General features: G+C 46.1%; 2 protein-coding genes across 6 annotated transcripts in view; one reads left to right on the forward strand and one right to left on the reverse strand.

Moving 5' to 3' along the window:
- The first annotated feature begins 217 nt into the window (after positions 1 to 217).
- LOC104141784 (zona pellucida sperm-binding protein 4) lies at positions 218 to 24,804 on the forward strand. 2 transcript variants are annotated; one of them, XM_068950330.1, is made up of 12 exons: positions 218 to 416; positions 752 to 873; positions 959 to 1,061; positions 1,660 to 1,815; positions 2,216 to 2,403; positions 2,609 to 2,706; positions 3,045 to 3,175; positions 3,361 to 3,550; positions 3,624 to 3,771; positions 4,543 to 4,621; positions 5,027 to 5,143; positions 24,726 to 24,804. In XM_068950330.1, the coding sequence occupies exons 1-12, from the start codon at positions 218 to 220 to the stop codon at positions 24,734 to 24,736; spliced, it is 1,542 nt and encodes a 513-aa protein (XP_068806431.1). In that variant the 3' UTR covers positions 24,737 to 24,804. The 2 variants fall into 2 exon arrangements, with proteins under 2 accessions (XP_068806431.1, XP_068806430.1); XM_068950329.1 differs by lacking the exon at positions 24,726 to 24,804 and adding an exon at positions 5,275 to 5,411.
- LOC104141786 (uncharacterized) overlaps positions 8,842 to 25,698 on the reverse strand; it is a 36,216-nt gene continuing 19,359 nt past the window's right edge. For all 4 annotated transcript variants that reach the window (XM_068950332.1, XM_068950331.1, XM_068950335.1 and 1 more), the window contains exons 3-9: positions 24,388 to 24,549; positions 20,013 to 20,199; positions 18,865 to 19,019; positions 17,637 to 17,663; positions 16,032 to 16,150; positions 11,528 to 11,642; positions 8,842 to 11,020 (exon numbers count right to left, since the gene is read on the reverse strand). In XM_068950332.1, coding sequence (XP_068806433.1) covers positions 11,546 to 11,642; positions 16,032 to 16,150; positions 17,637 to 17,663; positions 18,865 to 19,019; positions 20,013 to 20,199; positions 24,388 to 24,549 — 747 coding nt within the window. In that variant the 3' untranslated portion in view covers positions 8,842 to 11,020; positions 11,528 to 11,545. The remainder of the gene's footprint in view (positions 11,021 to 11,527; positions 11,643 to 16,031; positions 16,151 to 17,636; positions 17,664 to 18,864; positions 19,020 to 20,012; positions 20,200 to 24,387; positions 24,550 to 25,698) is intronic.

The following is a 25,698-nucleotide window of genomic DNA, read 5'->3' on the forward strand; positions in this document are numbered from 1 at the left end:
AGCTCAGCTCCTATCTGTGGTTTTCTCTAAAGGATGCAAGAGGAGTGTGATGGGTCCAGGCCCAGGTGAAGACAATGAAGGTGCTAAAATGCTGGACTGGGTCCACCTGGCCACTTCAGGATTTTCTAGCTTGGCTCTTTCTGATGCCAGGTGGCCTCACAATTTAAAAGGGCTAGGCTAAAAACAGGTGCTGTATGGTCCTTAGCAGGAGAGCAGGATGGGTGCAGTAGGGCAGGCTGGGGTCTTGTTTAGTGCTATATTTTTCTGGGGATTGCTTGATCCCTTAGCTTTGATTATGGAGGTTCAGGGTGGCTTTTTTGCTGATCTCACCATGCTGGCTTGTGGCCAAGGAAACCTGCAGCTCACCCTGCCCCCAGGCTGGGAGGGAAATGCTTCTCTTGTACTGACCGCTTGGGGTAAGCGAGGATTATGTCAATAAACTTTCTTATTGCTGTATTGTTGCATGCTTCCAGGTATAGCTGAAATGAGAAGTGGGCTAGTTTTGCTGGGAAGTGCTGTCTAACAACTTTGTGTTTGTGTACTGGGGGCTGGCTGTATAACCCAGTGGTCTAACACTTGGGTGGAGTAGATGCATAATCTTGGAAGCCTCATTCCTTTACAGCTCTTTCTCTGCTGGCACAGACCCTAGTGCTAGGTGGAACAGTGTTTCCCACAGAAAAGTGGTGCTGTAGCTGTTGCTGTCTCCTCTGTGGGATGTTTAGGCCTTTCCTGCTGTTTTCTCTACCCCTAGATACAGAGGGGAAGGCACATGCTGTGCAGAATGACTCCAGCTGTGGTCTCTGGGTGTCTGGGACTCCAGATGGCTCCAGGAAAGTGTCCATCTCATATACTGGCTGCTATGTCTTTGAATGGGTGAGTGACCTTAGGAGCCCTACTGGGGCTGCAGCTACTGCTGCTCTGACTGCCCAGCCCTGACCTGTGTGGTTCTTCCCCCCAGGCAGGCAATTACTTCATGCTGGTTGGGATTGAAGGGGCAGATGCTGCTGGGCAAAAGGTTCTCCATGAAGAGAAGCTGCTCAGGTGCCCTGTGGACCTTCCTGGTAAGGCTCTGACATCTCTTTAGACACCTGCTTGTGGCTGTGAATGCGCTTCCCTTTTGGTGGCTGTTCCTAGGCAGACAGTGAGGGGATTGGAAGGAAAGGGGACTTCTTAGCACTGCACAGAAGACCCCTCAGAAGGGTTCAGACATAGGAGCCACCAGCTTGCTGGGGACTTGTGCTTACCTTGCGGATGGAGCAAGTGGATGTCTCCTGGCCATATTCTGACCACGTGAGTCTCTGCAAGTCCATGGATTGAGCCATAGGCTGTATGTATTAGAATGTCCTTTTCCCAGCTGCCACAGTTAATCCAGAACACCTTCTCTTGACTGATCCCTTGTGATCATGTTTCCTGTACATGACTATAGTGTGAGTCCCTGTTCCAGGGAAATGCAGGCCACTTCTGAAGAGATGATGCTCCAGTCTGTAGCCCTGCAGTGGGCTTCCAGGCTAGCTCCATGCCATGATTTTGACCCCTCACCCGAGTGTATGACCCTTCCTTGCATGCAGAGTCATTGGGATGCTTTTCCATGCAATGTCCCCTGTATCTTTCTCCCCCTATTCTTGTGCTTCTACTGGAAGCTCCTGCTGTCTCTTCCAGCCCTGGATGCTCCAAGCAGTAGCGTCTGTTCTGCTGTTGACAGCCAAGATCGGCTTCCCTGTGCCTCTGTGCCCATAAACTGGGGAGAGTGTGAAGAGCGAGGCTGTTGTTACAATCCTAGGGACAGGGTGAAGCCTTGTTACTATGGTAACACAGGTAAGTGTGTGTGAGTAACTCTCCTCTTGGCATCCTGGAGGAGCTGATGAGTGGGATACCTCATTTCTGTGGTGGAGCAGGGCTGGTGTGTACCAGTGGGTAAATGGTGTAGGGCTGCATTTTTGGCTGTAGAGAATACTCTACCCCATTGAAGTGTCCAGCCTTTAATCTGTATTGCAACCAAACCTGGATTTATGGCCAGAATTACAGTGTTACTATCAGATGTGAGGCAACAGAGTTGGTTACACCTCTGTCATACTGTGTTCCACACTTGCTCTGTGGACTTTGGGCAGGAGAGTTTGCAGAATTTGTTGCCCTTATCTTTCCTGTAGTGGTTGAAACTTGCCCTCCTTCCCACTTGCTTTCCCTCAGCTCAAGACTGAGTTCTGTTTTCTTCCAGTTACAGCTCATTGCACACCAGATGGCCAGTTCTCCATTGCAGTCTCTCGGGATGTGACTCTGCCACCCATTATCCTGGAGTCTGTGCATCTGGCCAGTGGACACAGTAGTGGCTGCATTCCTGTAGTGAAGAACAATGTGTTTGTTGTGTACCAGTTCCCACTCTCTGCCTGTGGCACTACTTTTCAGGTAACAGCTGCAGTGGTCACTAGGCTGGAATAGCAGGAGTTTGCAGACCTCAAACAACCTGCAGTGGCTTGGCTGTTTAGGGCCGCGACTTGGAAACCTCCACTTAGATGCCCTATAGACTTTCAGAGGCCAGACACTGTTCTCCAGTCTGACGTTAATCCAACCTGACTTTACTGATGCCTCAATAACTGGTCTGTCAATGCAGGTGGTTGGAGACCAGGGCATATATGAGAATGAGTTGGTGGCATCTAGAGATGTGAAGACTGGGAAGCTTGGCTCCATCACTAGGGACAGCACTTTCAGGTAATATTCTGGGGCTGGTATTAACAAATGCCACTATATCCAGCATCTCTAGAGAAATTCCTACTTGTCACAAGTTCTGAACTTGCAGCAGGGGTACTGGAATAGGCTAGGGACTGGTACATCTCCAGCTAGCGGGTATAAAGCTGATGTTGATCAGTTACACTTTGCAGACTCAAGTCTGCACTCTGAAGAGAAATTCAAGTAGTTAAGGGATACACTGATTAGTCATATTGCCACAGCATTTCCAAAGAAGATTATGGGTTGTGTATACTAGAGAAAAGGGATGTGAGAGTGACCTTGGGTCATCTACCTGACTTGGGGTTTTCTTGTCCCACCAGGTTACATGTACGCTGCAGTTACCCCATCAGTGGGAACTTCATTCCCTTGAGTGTTCAGGTCTTCACATTGCCGCCACTCCCTGCTGTGTCCCAGCCTGGTCCTCTATCTTTGGAGATGCGCATTGCCTCAGGTAGGAGGGCGACAGGACTTGCTATCCCCTCTCGGTGCAGGGCTCTGGTCCCTGTATCTGGTGATAAGGGAGTCCTCATAGGTGAGAAGCAGTACCAGGATTCACCTGCCACGTTGGGGACTTGCTGCCATGGCTATCTCTAACTGCTATTCCTGATCTGTTTTTGTGTATTTCTTCTGACTCAGATGAAAGCTATAGATCCTACTATACTGATGGTGACTATCCTGTGGTGAAGGCTCTGAGAGACCCCATCTATGCAGAGGTCCAGATCCTTCAGAGAATGGACCCAGCACTGGTTCTTGTCTTGCACCACTGCTGGGCCACTCCAAGCATTCATCCCCATCAACAGCCACAGTGGCCAGTCTTGGTGGATGGGTGAGTGATTTGTAGATAGTTTTGGGTTAGGGGAGTGCCTGACTCCTCTTCACTGCTGATCTTTTCTTCTCAGGTGTCCCTATAAAGGGGACAACTACCAGACACAGCTAGTGCCCCTGGGTACTGCCTCAGGACTACAGTTCCCCTCTCACTACCAGCGTTTCACCCTCTACACGTTCACGTTTGTGGACGCTACTTCCCAACAGATGCTCTCTGGGCTGGTAAGATCCTCCTCTTGGAGCTAGTATGTTCTTGAGATCAAATAACAAGTATGAGCAATAAAAACCCCTTTTTACCGATGAGACTCTTGGCCTTCTTGGGGCTCCAAAGGCTAGGAAGATCCTCTCTTGAAATGGGATGGGCAGAGGTTAGTATAAAACTCTTCACTTATCTGAGACGAATGCAGTAGTGGTAAGATGCCTCTTTGGAGGTATCTCGCAGAAAATGAAAATACTGAAAGAGTGGCTCTGACTGAACAAGTGCTAGCTTGCTGCCTGCCTAAGCTGTTCTGTTGAACTAGCTTAGGGTGCATGGTCTAGCCACATTGATAAGTATTCTCTAAAAAAAACTTTGTTCAAGAGATTGTTTAGAAGTAGCTCTTGGAACTTGGAAAGCATCTGGGCCCTGAATCTTGGGAACTTCTGAGCAGGAGTCATGAAGTTCACCATGCCTTGCTTGCTCAGTGTTGCTGAGATCAGTACTAAAAGCTGGTTCCAGCTCTGCCTAGGCAGTGGTCAGTGTAGTGGTGTTTGAACAGCTGTGTTAATCCCAGGTGTTAGGGAGAAGTGCTGTAACTCCAGAGCTGACCTCAGTTTGAAGGCTGTATGGTAGAGGTATCAAAGCCCTCTGATAGCAGGTAACAGAGGGCTCCAGGCTAAAGCCTGCAGATGAAGCAAACCACAGCAATTTTACTGCCTTCTCATTTCTGAGACCAGCACGCTGTCTATCCACAGATGTTGACTCTGATTCAAGGCCATGCCCCTTCTTTTTAGGTGCATCTGCACTGCAGTGCCTCAGTGTGCCACCAGTCTATACAGGGATCTTGCACCACCACCTGTCCTGCTGGAGCCAGTGAGTGCCCTATCCTTGCTGCTTCCCTACCAAAACCAAAAGAGACAACAAGGGTCTAGTCCCCAATGTGTGTGGGGGGGGGGGGGGAGAGGAACACAGATCCTACTGACTGATTCTGTTGGTGATGCTCTATGGGGCACTTGCTGCTCCTTTCTGCTGAGGAAGGATCTTTGCCCTCATACCAAGGAAGCAGATGCCTTCATAGGCTCTTAGTCCTGTTCTTACCCACTTAGACATTTTGGCTGTCTGTTGACAGACAGAGTTGGACAGAATGTGGCAGACAATGTGCAATGGGAATACAGAGCATCTGCTCCCTGGGCCCAGAGTAGGTGTTGGCAAGGGTCTCTCTGCCTAACATGATATTCAGGACCATGCATTTCATCTAAAACTTCCCCTGTCCTGTAGGGGGTAAAAGGAGTGCTGAACATCACCTTCAGGAGAATGTCTCCCATGTCACCAGTAAAGGCCCTGTGATCCTCCTGCAGGATCAGCTAAGACTGAAAACTGCTATGGATGGCCTTGGTAAGTGTGTAGGCCCACTGTATCCAGGCTGGGGAAGGGGGCTTGTATGAGTCTTTCCTGTGGAAAGAGAACCTAATATGTTCCTGTACTCAGGGCCAGGGAGTCCTAACTGAGACCTCTCCCTCCCACAGGAGCAGCTATGCATGCAGCAGTCCCTTGGGCTCTGGGCTTTGCTGCTGGGGCAGTTCTGTGTATGGTGCTTGTGGCTGCTGTGCTGTGGCAAAGGAAGACACCTGTAATGCATGAAATAAATGTACTGCAATAAAGTAGCTGCTAAACCCGCTTGTCTGTGGGGATCGTTCTAGCTAACCCAGAGTATGCGAGTAGAACAGGAATGTGTTTCAGGGCTCTAGCTGTAGGCCCTTGTCTGGGGTTGCAAGGCAAAATAATCCTGACAGTTTGACAGATGGTTCTCCAAATGCTGTCTCTGCTGTTCTGCTCTGGGGTTGGTGTTGAGTGTCTGCCCTCAAGAGGGAGCCCCTGTTGTCACCTGGGATCCTGGGAAGCTACAGCCTGAAATAGGAGTGATGCTGTGTGGCACCTGCATTTCTGTCGGTGACTAAGCTAGCCTTTCAAAAGCATTTACCTTGACTCATCTTAAATGCTGACTGGAAGTTCAGTAAAACTAATTAAAGCAAATTCTGTGCTGATCTGTTGTGTTTGGGAGAGGCAGACCTGGTATTTGGACTGCACAGGGTTGCAGGGAACTTGCTGAGGGGGAATCACACAAGTGTCCTGGGGCTCCCCAGATAAGCTGGGGCTGTGCTCATGTGGCAGGACTCAGAGGAAGGGGTAGCAAAGTGCTCTGCAGCTAGGTCTACCTAGTGATGTACATGAACCTGCCTCCCCTGTCCTGAAGAGAAAGGGGCAGATAAAAAGCTACTTGAGGCAGAGAACAGAAAACATCAGCCTTTCTGACAAAGAGTCAAAGGGCCTAGGTGATCTGAACATCAGAAATAGACTCAAACTGGGTTTAAGGACTGACTTTGAATCGTCATGTGAGAGCAGACAGTTAGGAGTAGTCCTCAAAGCTCTCAAATTGCAGCTTATTTGATACCACTACTAGCGTAACAGTTCATGGAGATGCTTTAGAGATGAGAAATAACTCACTTTGAGCATTTGCAGGGGAAGGTCTGTCTGGTGTACTCAGTTACAGCAGTTGAGCAGATGGAGGATAACTTCATGTCTGGATTATTCCAAACTTCCCAATGTTGTGGGGAGACTGGGTGCCACTGTTTTTTCCCCCTCCTGACCAGGCTTAGGGAGCTGTGGTTCCTGCACTTGCACTTAAGTTGTTGATTTCATTTTGGTTTTTGTTTGCTTTGGGGATGTGTATGTTTTAAAGTATGTAGTAATTCTTGAGCAAGGACTTCTGAGGGGAGGAAAAGTACTTGCTGTTTTCACAGACTGACTAGAAACTCCCCCTGCAAAAAGACAGGGGGAAGCCTCTTGAAACATACTACTTACCTCCCTTTTAAAGGGCAGAACTGCTCCTAAGTTCTTAGAAGCAAAAAAACCTGAGTACTGCCTTGCTTGGTGTAGCAGATACTGTTTAGTTTAATTGGCTGCTGCTGTACTGTGTGAGATTGGATGGTGTTTCCAGGTGGTGGAAACTGTTTTAAATTCCTCATTCCAACAAATTTCAGGAATCGCCTCATTGTGTTTTAACTTTTCTGGCAGAACTGCTTTTCCCCAACTCAAGGACAACTGGCACTTGGACAGTCTTGTCTTTCAAACTCTACCTAGGATAAGAGAAGAGGGATTCCTCCAAGTCCTATGGTAGGAGGGGGAAGGTGATCACAGGCTAGAGAAATCATCAGTTAGGAATAGGTCAACAAAGCCATTCCTAAAGGAGGAAGGTGACAATTATGTGGCCTTGGTACTGGTGCAGATTTCTAGGAAAACTGTGTGTACCTTCATAAAATGTGCTGTATGACCTGGTTTTAACAGCTGTCTGTAATGTCAGGTAACTGGGCACTTAGATGTGGTACTGGCTGCATCTTTTCAGTACTCCAAGCAGGGTGCTCTGTAATTCCATTTGCTAGCAAATATCTAAAAGCACCTCCTGGCTGCTGGAGCCTTCCCATGCCTGTCTGTAAAGCAGACAGATATATACCTACAAAGGTTAGCTGCCTGTGCACGTGCTGAAGCAGCCGGGGCCATAGTCTCAGGGATCCACTAGGTCCCTGCAGGGACTGTCACTTCCTGTGCCCAGCTGGATCTTGCTAATGGGCTGCTGCCAAACGCAGTGGTAAGTGAAGGTGCGGGAGCAAGGAAGCAAACTGCATTCCCTTTCCTCTTTCTGGGAATCCTTTTGTATTTAAGGGACACTACTTGGCCACTAGCAGGAGGGGAAAGGCACGAATAGCAGCGGGGCCAAGTTGCCCCTGTGAAGCGCTGGCTCAGGCAAAAGCTGGCAGCCCTGAGGCCTCTTCCTTGGCCACCTCACCCCCCTCTTCCACAGGCTGTCTGTTCTTCTCCCTCCCCACTGGGGTGTGCTAGAGCCTTTCACTGCCCCTTTGTGCTGCAGCCTTCCCTTTTGCAAAACTCTCTTCCCTTGCTGTGTTCCCAGGCAAATTCCTGGCCTTCCTCCCAGGCCTTTCCTTCCCTTAGATGGGTCTCGCTGACCTCCTTCTCTACTTCTCTTCTAGTTTGAGTGTGTGTCTTCTCCCGTGTCAGTATCTTTAGCTTCCTGTTAATGGGATAACACATAGGTGCTGGCTGGCTGCAGGGCTGCTCTTCCACAGCCTCTCCCTCACTCACAGCCCATGCCACCCTTCTGAACCATGCAGCTTTCCTCCACCTGGAGGAATCTAAACTAATGTTGACAGCAACCCACAGCACCTGTAGTTTGGCTGTATAACTGGGTCAGTATGGAGTGTATGTTCAGCAGTGCCAAATTCCCCTGATAATCTAGACAGCAGTGATGGCAAACAGGAGTTTGGCAACTCTAGGAGTCCTGGGGAGAAATACCCTTTTTTAAAGGGGTTGTATGAGCTTGCAGAAGCTCTTGGGAGCAAAGTTAATACAGCTGGGAGACTAGGGAGCAGTGGCATGTATGTGGCAGCTGCACTCAGGTGTGATGTGGCTACTCACGGGCAGCTGCACTCAGGTGTGATGTGGCTGCTCATGGTCTCCAGGGCTGGTGCTGGCTTTGCAAGGTAGAAGGCCTATGAGTGGGATAATGGCTGTAGGTGCCCTATTCCGTGAGCTATCTGCAAAATCAGTCACCCAAATGTTGGGTCCCTATCCTAGCCCTTCGTAGGAAAGAGCTGTTGTGCACTACTGGTAATGAATCCAGACTTTCAGAAATGCATCTTAATTCTGAGTGTCTGCATGCCTTGTCCCAGATGCCTTCACCCTTGTCTTGTCAAGTGTTGTCTGTTGCCCCTCATCGTCTGCCTGCTCTGCAGCTTTGCAACAAAGTCCAGGAACAGCTCCTAGAGACAGAGCTCTCCAAAACAAACAGCCACTGTCAGGCATTACCTGTGACCTTTCCAAAGGCTCTCCTGTTCCTCAGAGTTTCTTCAAGAACAGCACCAGCCTCAAAGGAACAAACCTACATTTTTGCAGAGCTAAGTACTTTAAAAGTCTGGAGGTAACAATTTTCTTCTTGACCAGCTGTGCTCACCTGAAGCCTTTAAATGTGTAGCACTTACTGCATCTCAGCCCAGGTTTTAATAAAGCTCTGAAGCAAATTTATTTCATAATAGTGATGTTTTATTAAATTTTATGCTTGTATTACAATGCATCCTGGAGTAGAGAACTATACAGTATGTTACATAGTATAAATATATTTCTGGAAATACATGAATATATTTCATATAATGCTGTGGTAAAAAATGCTAGTTCATTCTAGTTTAAAAATAATTATATAATGGGAATGTAGTTATAAAAAAAATACCAGTTTATGATGCTAGTCTTAATACTTTAAGTCCAGTTCTGCACTGATTCACATTCCTTATAGTCTCTGTAAAGCTGGAAGGATAATGGAGGGTATAGGATAATGGAGGGTATAAGATAGTATAGGATTTTTTGCCCCCTCTGTTCATGGAGATATGCTGACTATTCACAGAATAATCAAGTTATAAATCTTTCTAGCTTTTGATGAAGCTAGGAAGATATACAGTGAATAACTGAGTCCTGCAGCAGCTAAAACTAATGACAACTGAAATATTGAACACAGCACTTACTTCAAGGTGTTAACTCAGTCAGCACAAACTTTTGCTTTTTGTTGTTAAGTAACAACAGTAATATTGAACTTCCCTGAAAGCATTCTGAGCACTCAGAAACAGGCCTGGGCTGCCTCCAGTCATTCTCACAAACTACAGCCATGCTGTCAGAGTGTGGCCTGTCCTTCCAATTAAGAGTAGCCTTCACCTCACACTGCTTGGTCCTAGAACTGAGATCAAACCAACCTTCCTGGGTTGGGATATTCTGAATTTCAGATCCTGTTCTCTTGTTTTGTGGGCTTCAGCTGATCTGGGTCAGCATAGGGGAAGCATCTGTTACTCAAAGGCTGAGCCTGCTAAAGCTGGCCTGTTCCTGCTGGCTTCTCAAACCTGTTCTCAAGCAAGTAAGGATGGGTAGGGAATGGGAGGGGTTAAACTGCAGTTATGTGACTTTTTTTTTTTTTACAATTATAATTTAATGGGTAGAATAGCCTTGTAACAAGAAGTAAAGATAGTTTATCTAAACTCTTACTCCATGTGCATGAATGCTAGAATCAGTAAGAGCTAGTGTGCAGAGACCGGAGCAGCAATGGGACCTTTAGAAGGACACGCTCCCTGTAGCCCGAGTCTGAAATTAGTGAACACAGGGCAATAAGGTAGCCACCAAACATGGCCCTAGTGTTATAAAGAAGTTAGGACCCAAAAGAATAGCCCTTAAGAGGGAAGAGAAAGCATACGTATAGTTGAATGACTCTTCCTTGCAGCCCTGCTCTCCCCTGTACTCTTTCCCAGCAGAGGCAGCGCAGGTCCAGCGTGTTCGTCAGATGGCCACTGCAGCCTCCAGGGGTCCTTAACTTATAACTTAAAAGTGGAAATTCAAGCCTTGTCCCCTTAAAGATTAACAGGGCAGAGAGCTGGGCTGCCCAGTGCAGCTGAGGTGCTGTCTTCAATGCACCCTCACTCAGGTCTCTCAAAAGATTGATTCCTGGGGTACCCCTTGCTCTGCTCACTGCAGTGAGCCTGCATGGAAGCTGGTTTTTGCATGGGGCAGCACCAAAGTAAAGAGGCCTTCACAGAAGGAGCTCCCCCACAGAATTAGAAGTGAAGGGTAGATTTGGGAACAGCCTTTTAGGATATCTTTGCTTCACAGACTTGGTTCTTCTTTTGGATGCCACCAAGCCTGTATTGCTGGCTGGGTGCAGCTCTTGTTTGAGCTGCAGTCTCTGCTGGCACCTACCTCCCTAGAGGGCGGAAGCTATTCTCCCCATCAACTATTGCTGCCCTGGACAAGGAGTCTGGCACTTTTCCAGGTACTGTTGTCTTCTGTAAGGCTTAGCTTCCTTCACCTGGAGAAGGTCCCCAGAAAGCAATGATAACTTAAAAGCTTCAGTACTTCAGGTGATTCTGTTCCTAACCCAGAGCAGAAAAAGATTTACCAAATCTTATTTAAAAGTCCCTATTGGTTACGTTGCTGAGATGCTGGCTATGGTTTTCATGGGGTTTGGTTTTGTAAGCATAATTCAGAGTTGGGAGTGAAGCCAGGCATAGCTGAGCACACATCTCTCCACACACCTCTCTCAATCTCTCTGCTCCCTCTTTCAACACCAAATCAGAGTTCCTCTGTTGACAGCTGTAGTATGCAAGTTGCACAAAGTAACCCTGGGATTTTCAGTTCTGTGTCCATTGATGTTCCCCTCTTTCCTTTCTGAAACAAGAACAGGCAGTGAAGATTAGAGATTAAAAAGGGATTCTTTGCACTTAGCCAGTGGACTAAGTTCTTACTCAGCTGAACCTTCCATCTTCTGGAAGGTATGTTTCTCTTAGCTTAAATTATGGGTAGACTGTCCATTCCCATAGTATATGGTTGGTTTATTATTTGGAGTGTTTTGACTAAGACTGCAGATAACTGAATTTGCTGCTGCGTTTCTTGAGTGCAATGCAAATGGCCTGTGTGATGAAGCTTTAATGATTGGAGGCCTTAAATTAACTTTTTTTTAAACTGGGCTTTTTAAAAAAAAAAAAAAAAAAAAAAAGCATTTGGGCCAATCCTCAACAGACAAAAACCCCTAAAAATTAAACTTCAAAAATCTGACTTATTCTTTGTCTTTGCACATTGGAACATGTCTGGATGAAGGAACAGGATTGTGTCACTTCTATTCTGAAAGCAGGCAAAAAAACAAAGCAAAACATCATTCTTTACTAATTCTTTTACCTTGTTCCATTTGGGTTATCAGAAAGGCCATATGTTCTCATTCTTTGTATTTTGCCCCAGAACAATCATGGAGTTCCTCTCGGTTTTCCTCAGCTCTGAAGACATAATATCTGGCCTTAACAAATGGGAAAATACAATTAAAGTTGACAGCGGTCAGAACATTTGGATGTATTTTTGGCATTAATATGCTGTGTATATGTACCCAACATCCAAGCTGCACCCAGAGTAATAATTTCCCCCCTCTCCAGTTTGAAATTCCAAAACAGATGCTGTCCAAATATTTGTGGCAGCATCCAAAAAAGGGAGCTATAAAATGCATCACTTGGCATGGAGTCATAACATAAGAAAATAAAATGTGTCCATCTGTAGAGAACAACCAGTATTTTCTGCCTAGCTGGAAGGGAGGGGGAGGGATAGGCTCATGGCTAAGCATCACAAGGAAGTTTAAAATTCTGGCTGAAGTAGTAAGTAGGGAATGAAACATTGTGAAGAACAAGACTAAGCTGTTCTGGACTGTATCTAGCTTAATTCTTTTTTGCTGCTTATTACACTTATTTCAAATGGGTGTGATGTGTCCTGTTTGGTTTTAACAGCTTTGTTAGGTCCATGTCTAATGAAAGATGAATCTTTTGGAACATCTTTTTAAACAATTGCTATTTAAGAAAGAAAAGCTGTTTTTCTCAAAAATGCAGTATTTCAAAGCTACTGATAAAATTTTCAAATTTAAGTCCTGTTTGATGTGGTGCAAGCCTTTTTTTCTTTTTAATTTGTGTTGCATGATTTTTGTTTCATCAGCTTATGCAATGAAAAAAAGTCAAACTTCTGCCTGGACTTCTATTCTCCGATTCTTTGGCTACCCCACAGCTCTGGCAAGCGCAGGTGTCCCTTGGTAGTAACTTCCCAATGAAGTACAGCATTCAGAGTTGCATAAGCTCTTGGGCTCTGCTTCTGGGGCACTTGTCAGCCTTTGTGCAAGACAGTTCTGAGTGTGGCTTTTGCCGTGTTGGGACTGTACTGTCCTGCCTAACTTATTTCACCCCAGCCAGAACATGGGCATCATACAGCAGCCAGCTTTTGTGCAGCTGTCAAACTGCAACTAACATCCTCGCAATAAAAGACACCTTAACTTTAGATTAGCTCATTCCCACACAGCTACATTAAAGTGACAGCTCTCATAGATACGTAGGTAGCTGTGCCTGAGCAGGAACGCCAGCCTGTGACTGTCCAAAGCTTCCCCATTCAGTTCCTGCCCTAGAAAAGGATTGGAGATAGTGTCAGAAAAGCTCCTGCATACAGCTGCTTTCACAGGTATGGCTGCCTCTGTATCTCTGGCAGCCGCAAAACAACCGCTGGGCTGGGCTGCTTTCCACAGCAGTCTCAGGAAGCAGCGGCCACCTGTGAACCTGTTTGCTTGTCTTCCAGGGAACTGGAGAGAGTGAGGGAAAATGACACAAAGGTCCTCTGCATTCCTCTGTGACCCTGGAGTTTTGGGGGTAGCAACACCAATCTAGCCAGATATGTCTTCCCATGTATTTTATAATGTCAGATAGACTGACAATATACGGGCAATAAAATGATCAAGGCAAATTCCTGTAGAATTTGCAGCCCAGCTTTCACAGGCTAGCCTGGGTTCTCTCCACGCTATTCAAACCAGCCTCAGTCGGTTTAGTTGTTTATCTAGGGCAAGCGTTTGCCCTTTTGATGTTTAGCTACCCTTTGAGAACAATTTTCATCACTAAAACAAAGTCAAAGTGGAATGGCAAAAAGGTCTTGTCTTGGGGGCCATCTTGGAAGTGTTCCTTGCTCTGGGCAGAGGGATCGCTCCCCAATGACTTGGGGAATAAATCTACTTTTCTGTCATAGGTCAGATCCAGATCCATGCACTGCTTAAGTTCATAACACTGTGATCAAGTCTTTCATAGGTCTGCACTGGCCGTTTGCACAAAATAGGCTTTCCTTTGTGGGAGTAAAAGCACTAGCAGGAAAAAGAAAATGAAATGAAAAACGCAGCCTGTTGAGAACAATGTACAACAAACCACTGAGTCTTGTGCCGTGTGTTTACCTTGGCAGGCCCCCATTTCTCCCTCTGGAAGCTCCAGGTTCTCTCTACTATGAGAATTCTTTTGTGGACGTTTAAAAAAAAAAAGTCAGAAAAGAAAAACAAAACAACCACCCTCAAGCAGATCATTCATCATATGCAGAGTGGGAGCATGAAAGGGGATTTGCTTTGACCTAGTTACAAAAACAAAGAGACTTTCTCTAATTGCCTGAATGACTCAAGTGGGACTGGGTGTCAAAAGCAAGAAATCTGTGCTTCCTTCAGAGCTATATGTTAATACAGGACAACAGGCTCCAGCCTGTTCCAGTTCAAGACCTTAGGAGATATCTCAGAGCCCAAGGAAGCCTGAGTAAGCAAAAGCCAGCTGATCCCATATGCTGCATGTATGAACAAGACCAGGAGCCAGGGCAAACGTGTTTCATAAACTGCAACAAAGACAGTGGCTTTAAATGCTGAGGGCTTTAATGTTCCCTCTGCCAAGAACTGGAGCCCAGCAAGAGTTTCTTGTTTTACCATCATAGTACTGCTGTGGGGGGAGCCTGGCTTTCTGTCTAGCAGCATTTGCAGGGCTTCCACTGATCCCCTAAGGCCTAACTTTTTATTTCAAAGGAGCCTGAGGGCAGTTAGGTGCCCAGAGTGCCACAGGAGTAGGGTTACCAGCTTTTCTAGGCACCAGTGAAAAGGCCAGTGTCAATGCAATGCAATGCAATGTTGTACCCAGGGATGTGGGCCAAAGAGAGCAAGAGCAAATAGAGGTAGGGCTGGGGAACAAGAGCCAGGAAGTGGGAGAAGGAAGACTGCAGGGAGTATAGGGCATGGGTAGGGGTAAGGCATATATGTAGATATGTGGGAGGAAGAGCCTTAGAGGCAAAAGAGAAAGACATTTTAGCAGCTACAGAAAGCAGTCTGGAAAAAAAAAAATCAACATGTAAGATTTCTGGGGCTCTCCAGTTCCAGCCAGGTCTTGTTCTCTAACGTTTCCATGACAGCTGTAGTTTGGTCTAAGGCATACACAAAAGTAGCAACGCTATTTCTATTAGGAACTATTGGGCCAGTCCTTCAGTGGAACTGCACAGATTTAGCTAGATGAGGATCTAGCCTGTGCTTCTCATGCAGGGTGCACTGGCAGTATCCTCAGCGCTGCAGAGAAAAGGCCAGGCAGGAGGTTACAGAGACAGGACTTTTCTGAAGCCCAAATAATGCTTGGTTCTAATTTAGATTGAGCTGGGAGGTTCACGAGAGTTTGTATTTTTTCCCCAGCTGGTTCACCATTTATTTTAGCTGGAACTGTTTGATCTCTTTCTGCTTTGTGTTTCTTTCAGTTTCCCAAACAATAGCAGGAAGCTTGCCTGTTACGTGTGTTTGGGCCCCAACCAAGCTCTTCCCAGCTGGAAAAATCGCTCCATGAACTATAGAGGTTTTTCCAGCTGTAACTACAAGATTCCTAGTTCCCTTTTGCATTTTGTAAAGTAGGTACAGGCTGTCTAAGGGGAACAATGAGACATTCCTGAGTGCTTAAACAACTGCTGTTTTCCAACCATCACCCCCACTAAAACCTACGGAGGGCACGTTTGAGCTGTTCCAGTCAAGATTACTAAGATCACAGCTGAAAAAACACAGGGAGGTACCCAGCTCCATGTGATACTGTTGCTTCAGTGAGTGAGATACCCAGGCTCTTCCTATTACCTACTTACCTACACGACCACCACAAATTCAGGAGGCCAGCTGGGAGTACTTGGTAAACGTATAGAGAGTACCTGTGCAATGGGCAGCTGACAGTGCTGCCATCACCTTGGAAAGAGATGTCCACTGCACAGGATAGCTCAGGTATAAGCCAGACCGGAACTAGCCTAGTAGATAAACTAATCCAAGGGACCAGCATGGACCTCCTAATAGAGGTGAGACCTTGTGCTTTCCCTAAACATTCATCCATAGCAATGAGCAGGACCCACCCAAGAGCACATACTCAGCAAACCATATCTCCTCTTCCTCTGAGAGGAAACCTTCCAGCTGATTCTGACTGTCCCACCCTGTCATGCATCAGAGGCATTATGGGTTACTGTTCCCCTAGATGAAAGGTGTGAAGCAGGATGGGAGAGAGCATTAACCTTGACTGGAATGCTTAGGAGGGCCCGAAAGAAAAAAGATTAGAGTATGGACTAGCTCTGGGCAGTTGTGAACATCCCTTTGTCCTACTGGGTGGGAGTGCCTTCTTTGTGGGGAGGAACCTCAGTTTTTCCGTTATTTCTCACACAGGTAACATTATCCTGTTGGGATCTTAAAGCACCTGGACCCTAAGGAAGCAAAAGGCAGTGCTGGCCAGGACCACCAGTATGCAATAGGATGTAAATAAGGAGGGGTCCTCTGGCTCAGCAGCAACCACAGGTAAATCTCTCAACACCTCCTCCCAATGCTAAGTGAAAGCCTCCCACAGCTCTGCCTTACCTGTACAGCTGTGGGCAGGACCTCTTCAGAGCAGCAGAGGACAGCCCCAGCTTGCTCTGGTTTCTCAGCCGTGTCTTCCTCATAAGATCTCTCATTCTCCCCCAGGCATGGCTTTCACCCTAGGGAGCAAAACCAAACCACAGCTTGCAAGGCCAGAAGCTGGCTGCTGGCAGACCTCACCTGGCCAGCATATGACACTTCGGGTATCCCACTCAAACTACTTTCCTAGCAAGAGCTTCACTCCTGGTAGAGGTAATATAGGGCTGTGACCCCTCCACCCCCCCAACTCCATATGATACCAACCGTTGCTTCGAGTTTTTTTTGTTTTGGGCAGGTGGGGAGGACTTTAGTTTTAGTTACGTAGTAAGATGGGATTGATCGACTATCAGTAACACCTTCTCTCTTGTATTTTGCCCTGGTAACGTTTCTGTGTCTAGGACCCTGCTGTTCTTTCTGAGTTAATGTTTCAGAAAATGAAAGCACTTTGCTGGTGAGCGCTGAGGAGGTGCCTAAAGGCAGATTTTTCCTACCTACTTACATCCGCACAAGGGACCATTTACAACAAAAACAACCTAAAAAAACAGTTTAACTCCCTTTTCCTTTCTGACAGGCATAAGTGTGTTGGTATCAGCCATTTTCAAGGTGGCAACATTTTGTGGACCCTGAATTTTAAAAGAACAAGGCTTTGTTTCTCCATCATGTCTGTAAGCCACAGCTACTGGGCACTTACATTTGAAACGCTAATAGTGATTTTCAGGAGATCAGGAAGTCTCATGAGGCTTTCCCCCATGTTCCTTCCAGGACTGAACTCATCCTGGTGAGTTCAAATGTGCTATGTTTCCAAAAAAAAAAAAAAAATCCTAAAGTAATGGCTGGAAAACCTTGGGGACAGAATGAAAAAGAACATTTCCCAGGGCTAACTTAATGGGCAGAAATGATGCCTGTTTTAGTGAAGTTCTCAGAACCATTGTCACATTTGTGGCATTGTTCTGTGTCTCCCAAGGTGCCTTCCCCACTGCGCCATGCAGCAAAGGGATCGCTCTGTGAATTGTGGCCACCTTGGGAGCAGAACCTGACAGCTGCCAAGCAACTCACACAGCAAGCTGGGGAGAGCATATTGCAGTAATTCTTCTTTAGGGTCCACTAAGTTTTCAATTGAAAACTTCAGATGAGGTCATGGGCTCAGCTGAAAACTGCAATACTGGTTTCAGTGCTATTGAGTTAATTGCTCTTAAGTGAGACTTTATTCATGAAAATATCAAACCTCTGTGTTATTACTAAGAATAACATATGTTGTGGACAGGTTTTGAAGGCCTCAACAAAGCTAGTCCTGGGGATGCCCCAGAAAAGCAAGCACTGTTAATATCACAGGAAGCCTGAGCAGTTGCTTACTTCTGAAGACCAGCTAGCTGTTGCCTGCAATGAGTATGGGAGAACAATGGATCAAATACAGTCAGGCATAAGAAGAATGTATGTGGGGCTGTTACTTTGACAGTAAGTTTTGGGGTCAGTGATCCTCTTTTGTTCATATATAATGCACTATAGGGGCTTGGTCCCTGACAACGCAGATATAAATTAAATACATTCATCAAAAGCAGTACATACCGAGATGTTCTTACTGATGTCCAGACCCTAAAAATAAAGACAAATAAACTGATAAATAACATGCCAGGGAAACCGTTTCAGGGTGTTGGGAACAGACTGGGCTCTGTTCTCAGCTCTGCCCTGCAGTCCCTCACATGTGGGTGATGATACCCTCTTTCCTCCACCTTTTGTCTCTTTTGTATTAGACTGCCAGTTCACATATATAGCACTTAGTAACCAGGAACTAGTGTGGCAGGATTTCCATACAGTACCTGCAGTTGTAAAGTAAATGGGATAGTTCATGCTCAGAGTATAGAGTGAAAGAGTGACAATACTAAGGTGTGGTGTAAGAGAGCACTAGGATTCAGGTTAAAGAGTGTGGCACTTGATTCCACAGTCCTGTGAAGTCATCAGAGCTTCCCAGGTGCTTAAAATAACGCTCATACTCAAGAACTTTGCTGGATGCAAGCCAGAGCACTAAGCACCTTCCAGAATTCAGCCTTGATTGGGTCTCTGAAGTTCATCCAAATGTTTGCTACCCATTTGCAACTTTGGGGTGGAAATTTCATGAGAAGGTCTTTCCCGTGAGAGACCCACTCTTTCCTCTTTCCTGTAAGGCTGGGAATACTCCGATTACAGCCTCTGCCCTGGTATTTCAGCACTTCTGATCCCCACAGGAACCTAAAAGTGCTGAGGCAGCCACAAACAATGGGAAAGAGAGGGAGAGGAAAAGCATTTACCCTGGCTTCCTTGGATTTCAGTGATAGGGTTTCTCTGAAACAGGCTTTGGGGGGGTTGAAGTTAATTACACTAACACACTGCCAATCTGGCAACAAGTATTCCCGGCTAAGGTCAACCCACTAAAATGTTCATGTCTGCTAATAAATGTATGCTTGCTTTAATCTCAATAGCAGCAGTAGTGAAGATACTTTATGCATCAAGTGTCGGGAGTTAGCAAGGGATAAAGCCAATACCACTATCTGTAGTGCTGTTCTCCCTTGTGCCAGGCTCGTACTATGGTTGTGCCTTTCTCGTCATATGGAGGTAGCCATCATCTTTGTTTAAGGCTGGGACTAGGGAGGCACAGGCCACCCTTGCCCTCACTTTTCCTGCCCTGCTCAGTAGCAGACAGGGCCAGTTTGTTCTTCCAGGAGCCCCACTTCGCTCTCTTGACGTTTGCCTGAGCAGAACTTCTCCCTGCTTATTCCACAGATCCCACTAGAGGTCTGGCTCCAAGCTTGTAACTCACCTTTCTTACTGCAGGGTCCTTTGATGGAAAAGCTTGTCCCTCAGCCACGCCACAGGCTTCTCTGAACTCATTCTCCTTGTTGCTCCTATTGTTCAATGATTTCCTGAGCCCCATCATCAGCTGGCTGTTTCCTGATTCTGGGTATCTCTCACTTCCTGCAATGAAATGCAAGGGCTTGCTCACATTTCTCGGCAGCGGCCTGCTAGTATGGCCTCTGAGCAGTTTCACCAGCAAGTTGTGACTCCAGACAGGATGAGACCCCTACAGATGGGTGGCTCCACACTGCGCTCTGTTTCTACCTTGCTTTGCTGCAAAGAGCCCAAGCAAGTGTCTGACTAGGGCAGACTTTCTAATGGCTTCCTCATGGTCTTATTTTTCTTCCGGACCTGCTCTGAAATTGCCAGGAAAGGTAGCGGGGAGAGGAAAGAGCATTTCTGCACTAGAGATCTCAAAGGCCATTACATTCTGACTGAATCCTACCAGGAAGTGTGTTGCTGCTATGCATTTCACCAGGCAGACCCAGATCCAAGGTTCAAAATAAACTAATCAGCCTCATTTAGTGGGCTAGTTCACATCTAAGTTTGGCTCCAGACTTTTCAGCTGGCTTTATTATCAGTAGGCTGAGCCCAGTCCTTCTCAGCCTTCTGGAAAAGTTGGTCTCTGAATCCAAGCTTTGCAGCTTGGTCTATAGAATAAGTTATGCTCTAGGAATGTGTTCTCTGCCTGCTTGAGATAGTAGCAGACTAATAATAGGCTTAAGGCTTTCCATCTTAGATCAAATTATATCTTGGTTGGGGAGGATCTCAAAGCCCCACAAAGGGGCTGTGCTAATGCACTGATTCAGCCATGCCAAGTTTCCACCAGACAGACATGTTTGATAATGCATTTGTCCTAATCTCTGTAGCCACATCTTCACTGGGCAAAAATGCCTGCTTCACAAAAATGCTTGTGTGAAGAAGCAAGTGTTAAATTCCTGGTGTAGACAAAGCATTTTAAAATGCATCTCTTAGTAGAATTAAACCTTAGCTGGGAAGCTAACACCTTGCTTTGTTCCCATCTGTCCTTCCTAGGGAAAAGGAAGTTGCTGGTCAGGTTATTTCAGCAGTTGGTGACAAGCATGACTGTAGGCTGGAGGTATTTGAACTCACCACTGCAGCTGCTCAGCTTTTCAGTGTTCGCTCCTATTTCTGGGATGATGGAAAGATCTGAAGGGTTTCCAGTCTGAACCAAGAGGCTGTGAGGTCTGCTCCTCCCAGTAAAAAACGTTTTCACCTCTTGGTATGAGTTGAGGAAGACGCTGGCAGCTCCACAAGAGCAATGCTGCAGAAGGTACTCCTACACCAAACAAGAAGAAAGTATGCAGACTGTTAGGCTGCAACAGCCCAAAGTAACTGGGCAGTATGCTAGTGCAGACAGATTGCAAGCATTCCAGCCCAGGGATGCCCACCTCATCCCGAGACCTGTCAGGACCCAGACAAATGATTTAGCTCGGTAAATGGCCAAGCAGCCTGGAGGTGGTAATGTAGATTTTCCATTGGTAAGAGTTTTCTTAAAGCTATAAAGCTAAAGCGAGAATGTAGTAAAGCAGTTCCTTGTTTATCCATGCAATAGCTATTCAGCAGAGGAAAATATTTTAACAAGCTGAGTTGCATGTCGTCTTGAGCCTATGTGAATTCTTTGCCTGATCATTTAGTAATCCTTGTAATTGTGACACTCTGGGACTCTGCTGATATCAGAAAAATCGATGATTGCATCCAACTTTTGAGAGCGACTGAGAATCTGACACTAGTGCTCCCAAATGAAACATTTTGAACAGAAATGAGCCAGAACCAAATCTCTGTCTGCAAGCAGGCCCAGACATCAGAAGAGTTTCAAATCAAACTGAATCTGACAAATGAGGCATTTCTTTCCAATGGGGCAACCCAAACACGAATGAATGCCATGTATGAAATCCTAGTGCTGTGGTTTGAACCAAGCAGTAATTTCAGCATTTCTGTAGTAACCCCAAAAATTCAGGAGAGCCCAGGTTTTTCTCAGCTTCTGAAACCACCACTGCAAACATCAATTGTTCTGTTTCCCATCTGCTCCCGGGTTTTACTGAAGTCCTGTCTTAGCTATATAGTTTCTCTATGAGATTCTTTGGTCCCTTTTCTGCTTGAGGTGAATTCTACAGTGTCTTTACAACATTGACACTGATGTTCCTCTCAGTCAGGGACGGTTCTGTTTGTGAGTGCCCAACTTTTGGACATTGAGGTCCTTGACTAGTAGAAATAGGAGCAGCTCTACTGATCTGAAGTGGAAGATGTCAGTTTATATTCGCCATTTATAGTCAGGTTGTAACAGTCCTCTGGAGGGGTTATGATTTCATATATTTGGGGTTCTTCACCCCTAAAATAGTTTTCCTCAGTAAATGAGTTTGTTAGCCAGCTGGTCCTGAAAGGGTGGAGATTGCACTGGGTGCTCTGAACCTTGCAGTTTCTGCCGAAGGCTGGGAAGCTGAAGCACAGAGAGTAGTGACTAATATTCAATGCGTAAGTGACATGCTGAAAATCCCTAGGTGTTTAAATTAAATTGCCTGATACTCAGCATCTTTTGGATTTGCTTCCCAGGAGTTGAACACAAGTTTCTAAACACACAGCTGCTCAACTGAGGCATTTGTATAAATAAACAGAACTGCTATAACAGTGATTCACATTTTAAGATAATGTTATTTGTTTGGGAACGTGCACAGACAACAATATCTTGTATTTTTATTGATGGGATGCCATAGTTTGCTTAAATGTTATCACACAGATACACTGTATGTGGTACTTCAGTTGTTTGCCAAAGCAGTGATGTTTTAGTGTCTTTTAAATGGCTTTACATGAAGATGTTTCATGAGGGCATTTGGAATTGAATCAAGATTTTCCATTTTGTTACATCTCTCCATTCTTTGGGGCTTATTACAGAGCAGTCCTTTTATCTGAGTACGGTATGGCTCATTTCTCCTGTAACTGGCATGATGTTGGGTGGGGGAAATGTTCTGCCTTGCGCAACCATTTTGTACAAGAGTTTAGGAGGGCAGGAAGCAAGGAAGGTTTATCGAGTGGAAGAGGAAAGGGAATCAAACTTTTTATTGGTATTGGAGCCAGGACAGGCAAACACCAGTTTAGCACCTTTGGAGACCCACAAGCAACTGACAGTTTCAACGTAACATCTCATTTGAATATGACGAATATGGCATTTTGCAGTAGCTACAGCTTGGTGGGGGTGCTTGAAAAGCTGATGACGGGTGATCCTTTTGGCCCAGGTCATTAAAGATTTCTTTGCAGAGCAGCAGATGTAGAGTAACGGTGTCCCAGGATCAACACCATACCCAGCAGCACCTGCTGCAATTATGTCTGGGAGGTCTCTTCATAAGGGCGGAAGTCATTAAGACGATGAGATTCACAGCAAAGGCAAGGATATGTCCCTTGCTTTTGGAGGGGGATCCATGCACCCTCTGGCAGGGGGGTGCAACAGCACAGCATTTTGCCAAAGATTAAATACTTCTCTGGGGAAAATTTGCTTGGAAGAATGATGATAAAAGAAGGCTTCCCAAATGTTCAAAGTTTTCAGTCGTCCTGCTTGGGCAAGGCCAGTCCTGTGAGTTATGGTGTGCTTTCAGCTTCTTGTGATGTGACCTGCCTAGGGCCTTGTGGAATCAATCAGTATAGCTCTATCGACTTCAGCAACCTGCATTACTTGAGTGCTTGTAGAAATGTTATCGTTCCCCATGGGGATGTCGGTACTGCTCTGAAGAGCAGTGATGAGAGCATAGGCCGTCTGCCACCCCTATATGTGTATGTTTGGTGATACCCAGAACCAGCTTTTAATGCCTCACTAAGCCTTCTCTGCTCTGGGAGTTGTGTGTTCCCTAGCTGCATTTAGGATATGGAAATCTTTCCATGCTCATGGTCTGCCTGGAGAGTGCACGCGGTCTGGAAAGCAATCTTAGGACACACTCCAAGGTGCCACATGGACAGTACACGGACAGTATCCTCTCAGCACCCATATCTCTTGGCTAATGGGGAGAGTGGTGTTTCTCTTGCATACAGAGGGGCTATGAGACTGAAGAGGAGAATGACAGAAAGCTGTTCTGATACAAGAGGCACAGGCACCAAAGCAATACCCAAGAGTGAGCACCCGGTTTTGCAGTGTGCTGGAAGTGCCAAGTGCTGAATGTTACAACTGGGGGTTGGATTCCCTGCTGAACAGTGTGAGATGTGCAGCTGAAAAGGCTCTGCTGAGACATCTTGAAAAATACCAAAAAGATCAAAGTTTCAAATATTTAAATGAAAGCACAGTGTCTTTCATTTTAGTGGGAGCTGGGGAGGAGGGGGCACGTACACCAGATGAGGATTTAACCTTGAAATTGCAGCTTGGAAGAGTTACTTTGAGCAATGACTCACAGTTGTAGAGCTTCAGGAAATGCATTAACAATTCCCAGGCTCTATGTAGGAGGCTGCATTCTTCTGAGTGTGAGAGATGGCTACATGGAAATGACGGGCTCTGCTGCTTTGTGACCTGACTCACAACTTCGCTTTGGCTCTGAGAAGGAGTCAGTCACCTACTGCAGATCCAGACCCAGCAGGTGGGAGAGCAGCACCGGGTGGGGGGGGAATGACACTGTCAGGAAAATAAAAGCCTCGCCACAGCATAGCTGAGAAGAAACAGCTGAGTTTGACAAACCTCTCCTGTTCCTTTGGGGGTGATAAAATAAATAAAAAGAAGACAGAAGAAAGGGAGAGGAAGAGAAGAGCTGGAAACCCGGTGTGGTGGCCAAAGAAAAGGAACTGAGAAACAGAGGTTGGGTAGAGCTGAGCAAAACATGCCGGGGCTAAAAAATGCTGTTTGAAAGGAAGCTGAAATGAATCGAAAATTTGAGGCAAATTCCACAGCTAGTACTGGCTGATAAAAAAGACAAATGAGATGTTTCATTTTGGAGATTCTTCATCTGGCAGCTCACTTCAGAAAGGCAGAAAGGAAAAGAGAGGATGAGAATTGGGTAGCTGTACTACAGCTTCTCTTTCCCATTGTGTCTATTTTGTGGGACTTCTGGGATTCTGACAGTTTAAAACCAGAAGGAAAAGAAAGAGCTTTCAACTTGCCTCAAAATGTATTTCAATTCAAAACAGAACTGCTTAGGGAAGGGGGGGGGGGCTGTCTGTGGAAATGTTTTGTTTTGATAACATTGACAAAGGGAGATGTGTTATGGGGGAAACCTTCAACTGCAGACAAGTTAAAGCTCCTGATTCTGAGCTGGCCATCTCACAAGGTGAGATGGATCCTTTTCAAATGAACAGAAGCAAGCATATGGTAACTAGGATATTTAGGAAACAAAATTCAATACCAGTAGAAATCCAAGCCCACCCTCTAAGGGAGGCTGAGGCTGCTGTGGTGGACAAGGGCTCCCTGAAGACCAGAACACCCAGCCTGGGTGGGCTGGTCCGTGAGTATATATATATATGTCATTTAATGAAATATATGATGGTGTCTGCTTACCTCCTTTATCTGGCTCATCTTCTGCTCTTTTTGTAAGCTGCACACTTGCTTTTGGAGCCGCAAGTTGTGCTCCTGTAGCTGCCCAATCTTCTCAATCAGTTGGCAAATGTGTTCCAGATATCCCAGGCCAGATCCCAGGACTTTGTTGCTCCCTTGGTTCACCTGCAATGACAGTAAAGCTTAGACCACAGAGTGACAGCAGAGCAGTCCTTACTAGCAGCTGGAGCCCAGCCTGCCCCTTACAGTAGCGTCAGCTGTAGTAAAGCCTCATGAGAGGCTTCCTCTCATGAGAGGCTTTGGTTATAACTAGAATCAAGCTATAACTTCTCTGCTCACAGCTCTTTTCTGAAGTCACCCAGCAAGATGCTCTGTCAGAAAGACTCTTCTGCCTGATCACAAGCTGGGGCAAAGGAAAACTTCACGTCTGTTTCTAGTCCTCAGGCAGATCAGGTGGGTTCAGATACACAATCAGCCTTGTAATGCTCATCCTGCAAAATACGATTTACACCCTCTGGCTGGCTGGCTGGCTGACATGGAGATAGGACTCTGATTGTTACCAGCTCCAGCACCCCTACAAATACATACGCTATCCCTCTGTGGTATAAATGGCTGGGAGTAGTGGCGTTCCACTGCGACTTACTTAGCTCATAGCCTTCAGTAGAAGTTAGGACCCGTTTGTATTGGGGCTGAGCTTGGCTCATACACAAAGGCATATAAGTGCAGGTTACGGTGATTTGCCACTTTATGACCAACTTGGGGATAAATTTTGTCTGCCTTTCACAGTGTGCAACAGTTATGGCACCCTTGAACTTAGAGCCACATCACCAGTGGGACAGTGGGAGGGATATGTGCCTTAACCAAACTGCTGAAGTGAAAGAGCATCTTTCCATTTGTCTTTAGTAGATCCCAGCTTAAGTCCCTGCTGCTACTTTCTCAGTCATCAAGAGACATCAGAAGAATGTCTGCAGGATCAAGCATGCCGTCTGGCTATGTCAGGAAATTGCAAGTGCAGCAACAAGTCACCCTAAAATGCTTTTATTCAGAGCATGGGAACAGATAGTCAGTGCAGGGGGGAAACATTGTATTGTTGTGAGTTTTGCTGTGCAGTGGTTCTCTGAGGTCATGTGTTGCTCATGTGAAAAAGGTTTGCTCTCAGCTTTAGCCATCTGCTTGGAGGTTATGTTCAAGACACAGTAGCTACTTGGGAACTGGGCAGTAGGAGATGATGTGATTTTTGAACCGCCTTTGTGCTACCTGTGAACAGGTGCCCACAGTGTTTAGGTATCAGCCAAATAACTTGGGCAATGACCA

Source organism: Struthio camelus, chromosome 7, assembly GCF_040807025.1.
Source record: "Struthio camelus isolate bStrCam1 chromosome 7, bStrCam1.hap1, whole genome shotgun sequence".
Lineage (NCBI taxonomy): Eukaryota > Metazoa > Chordata > Aves > Struthioniformes > Struthionidae > Struthio > Struthio camelus.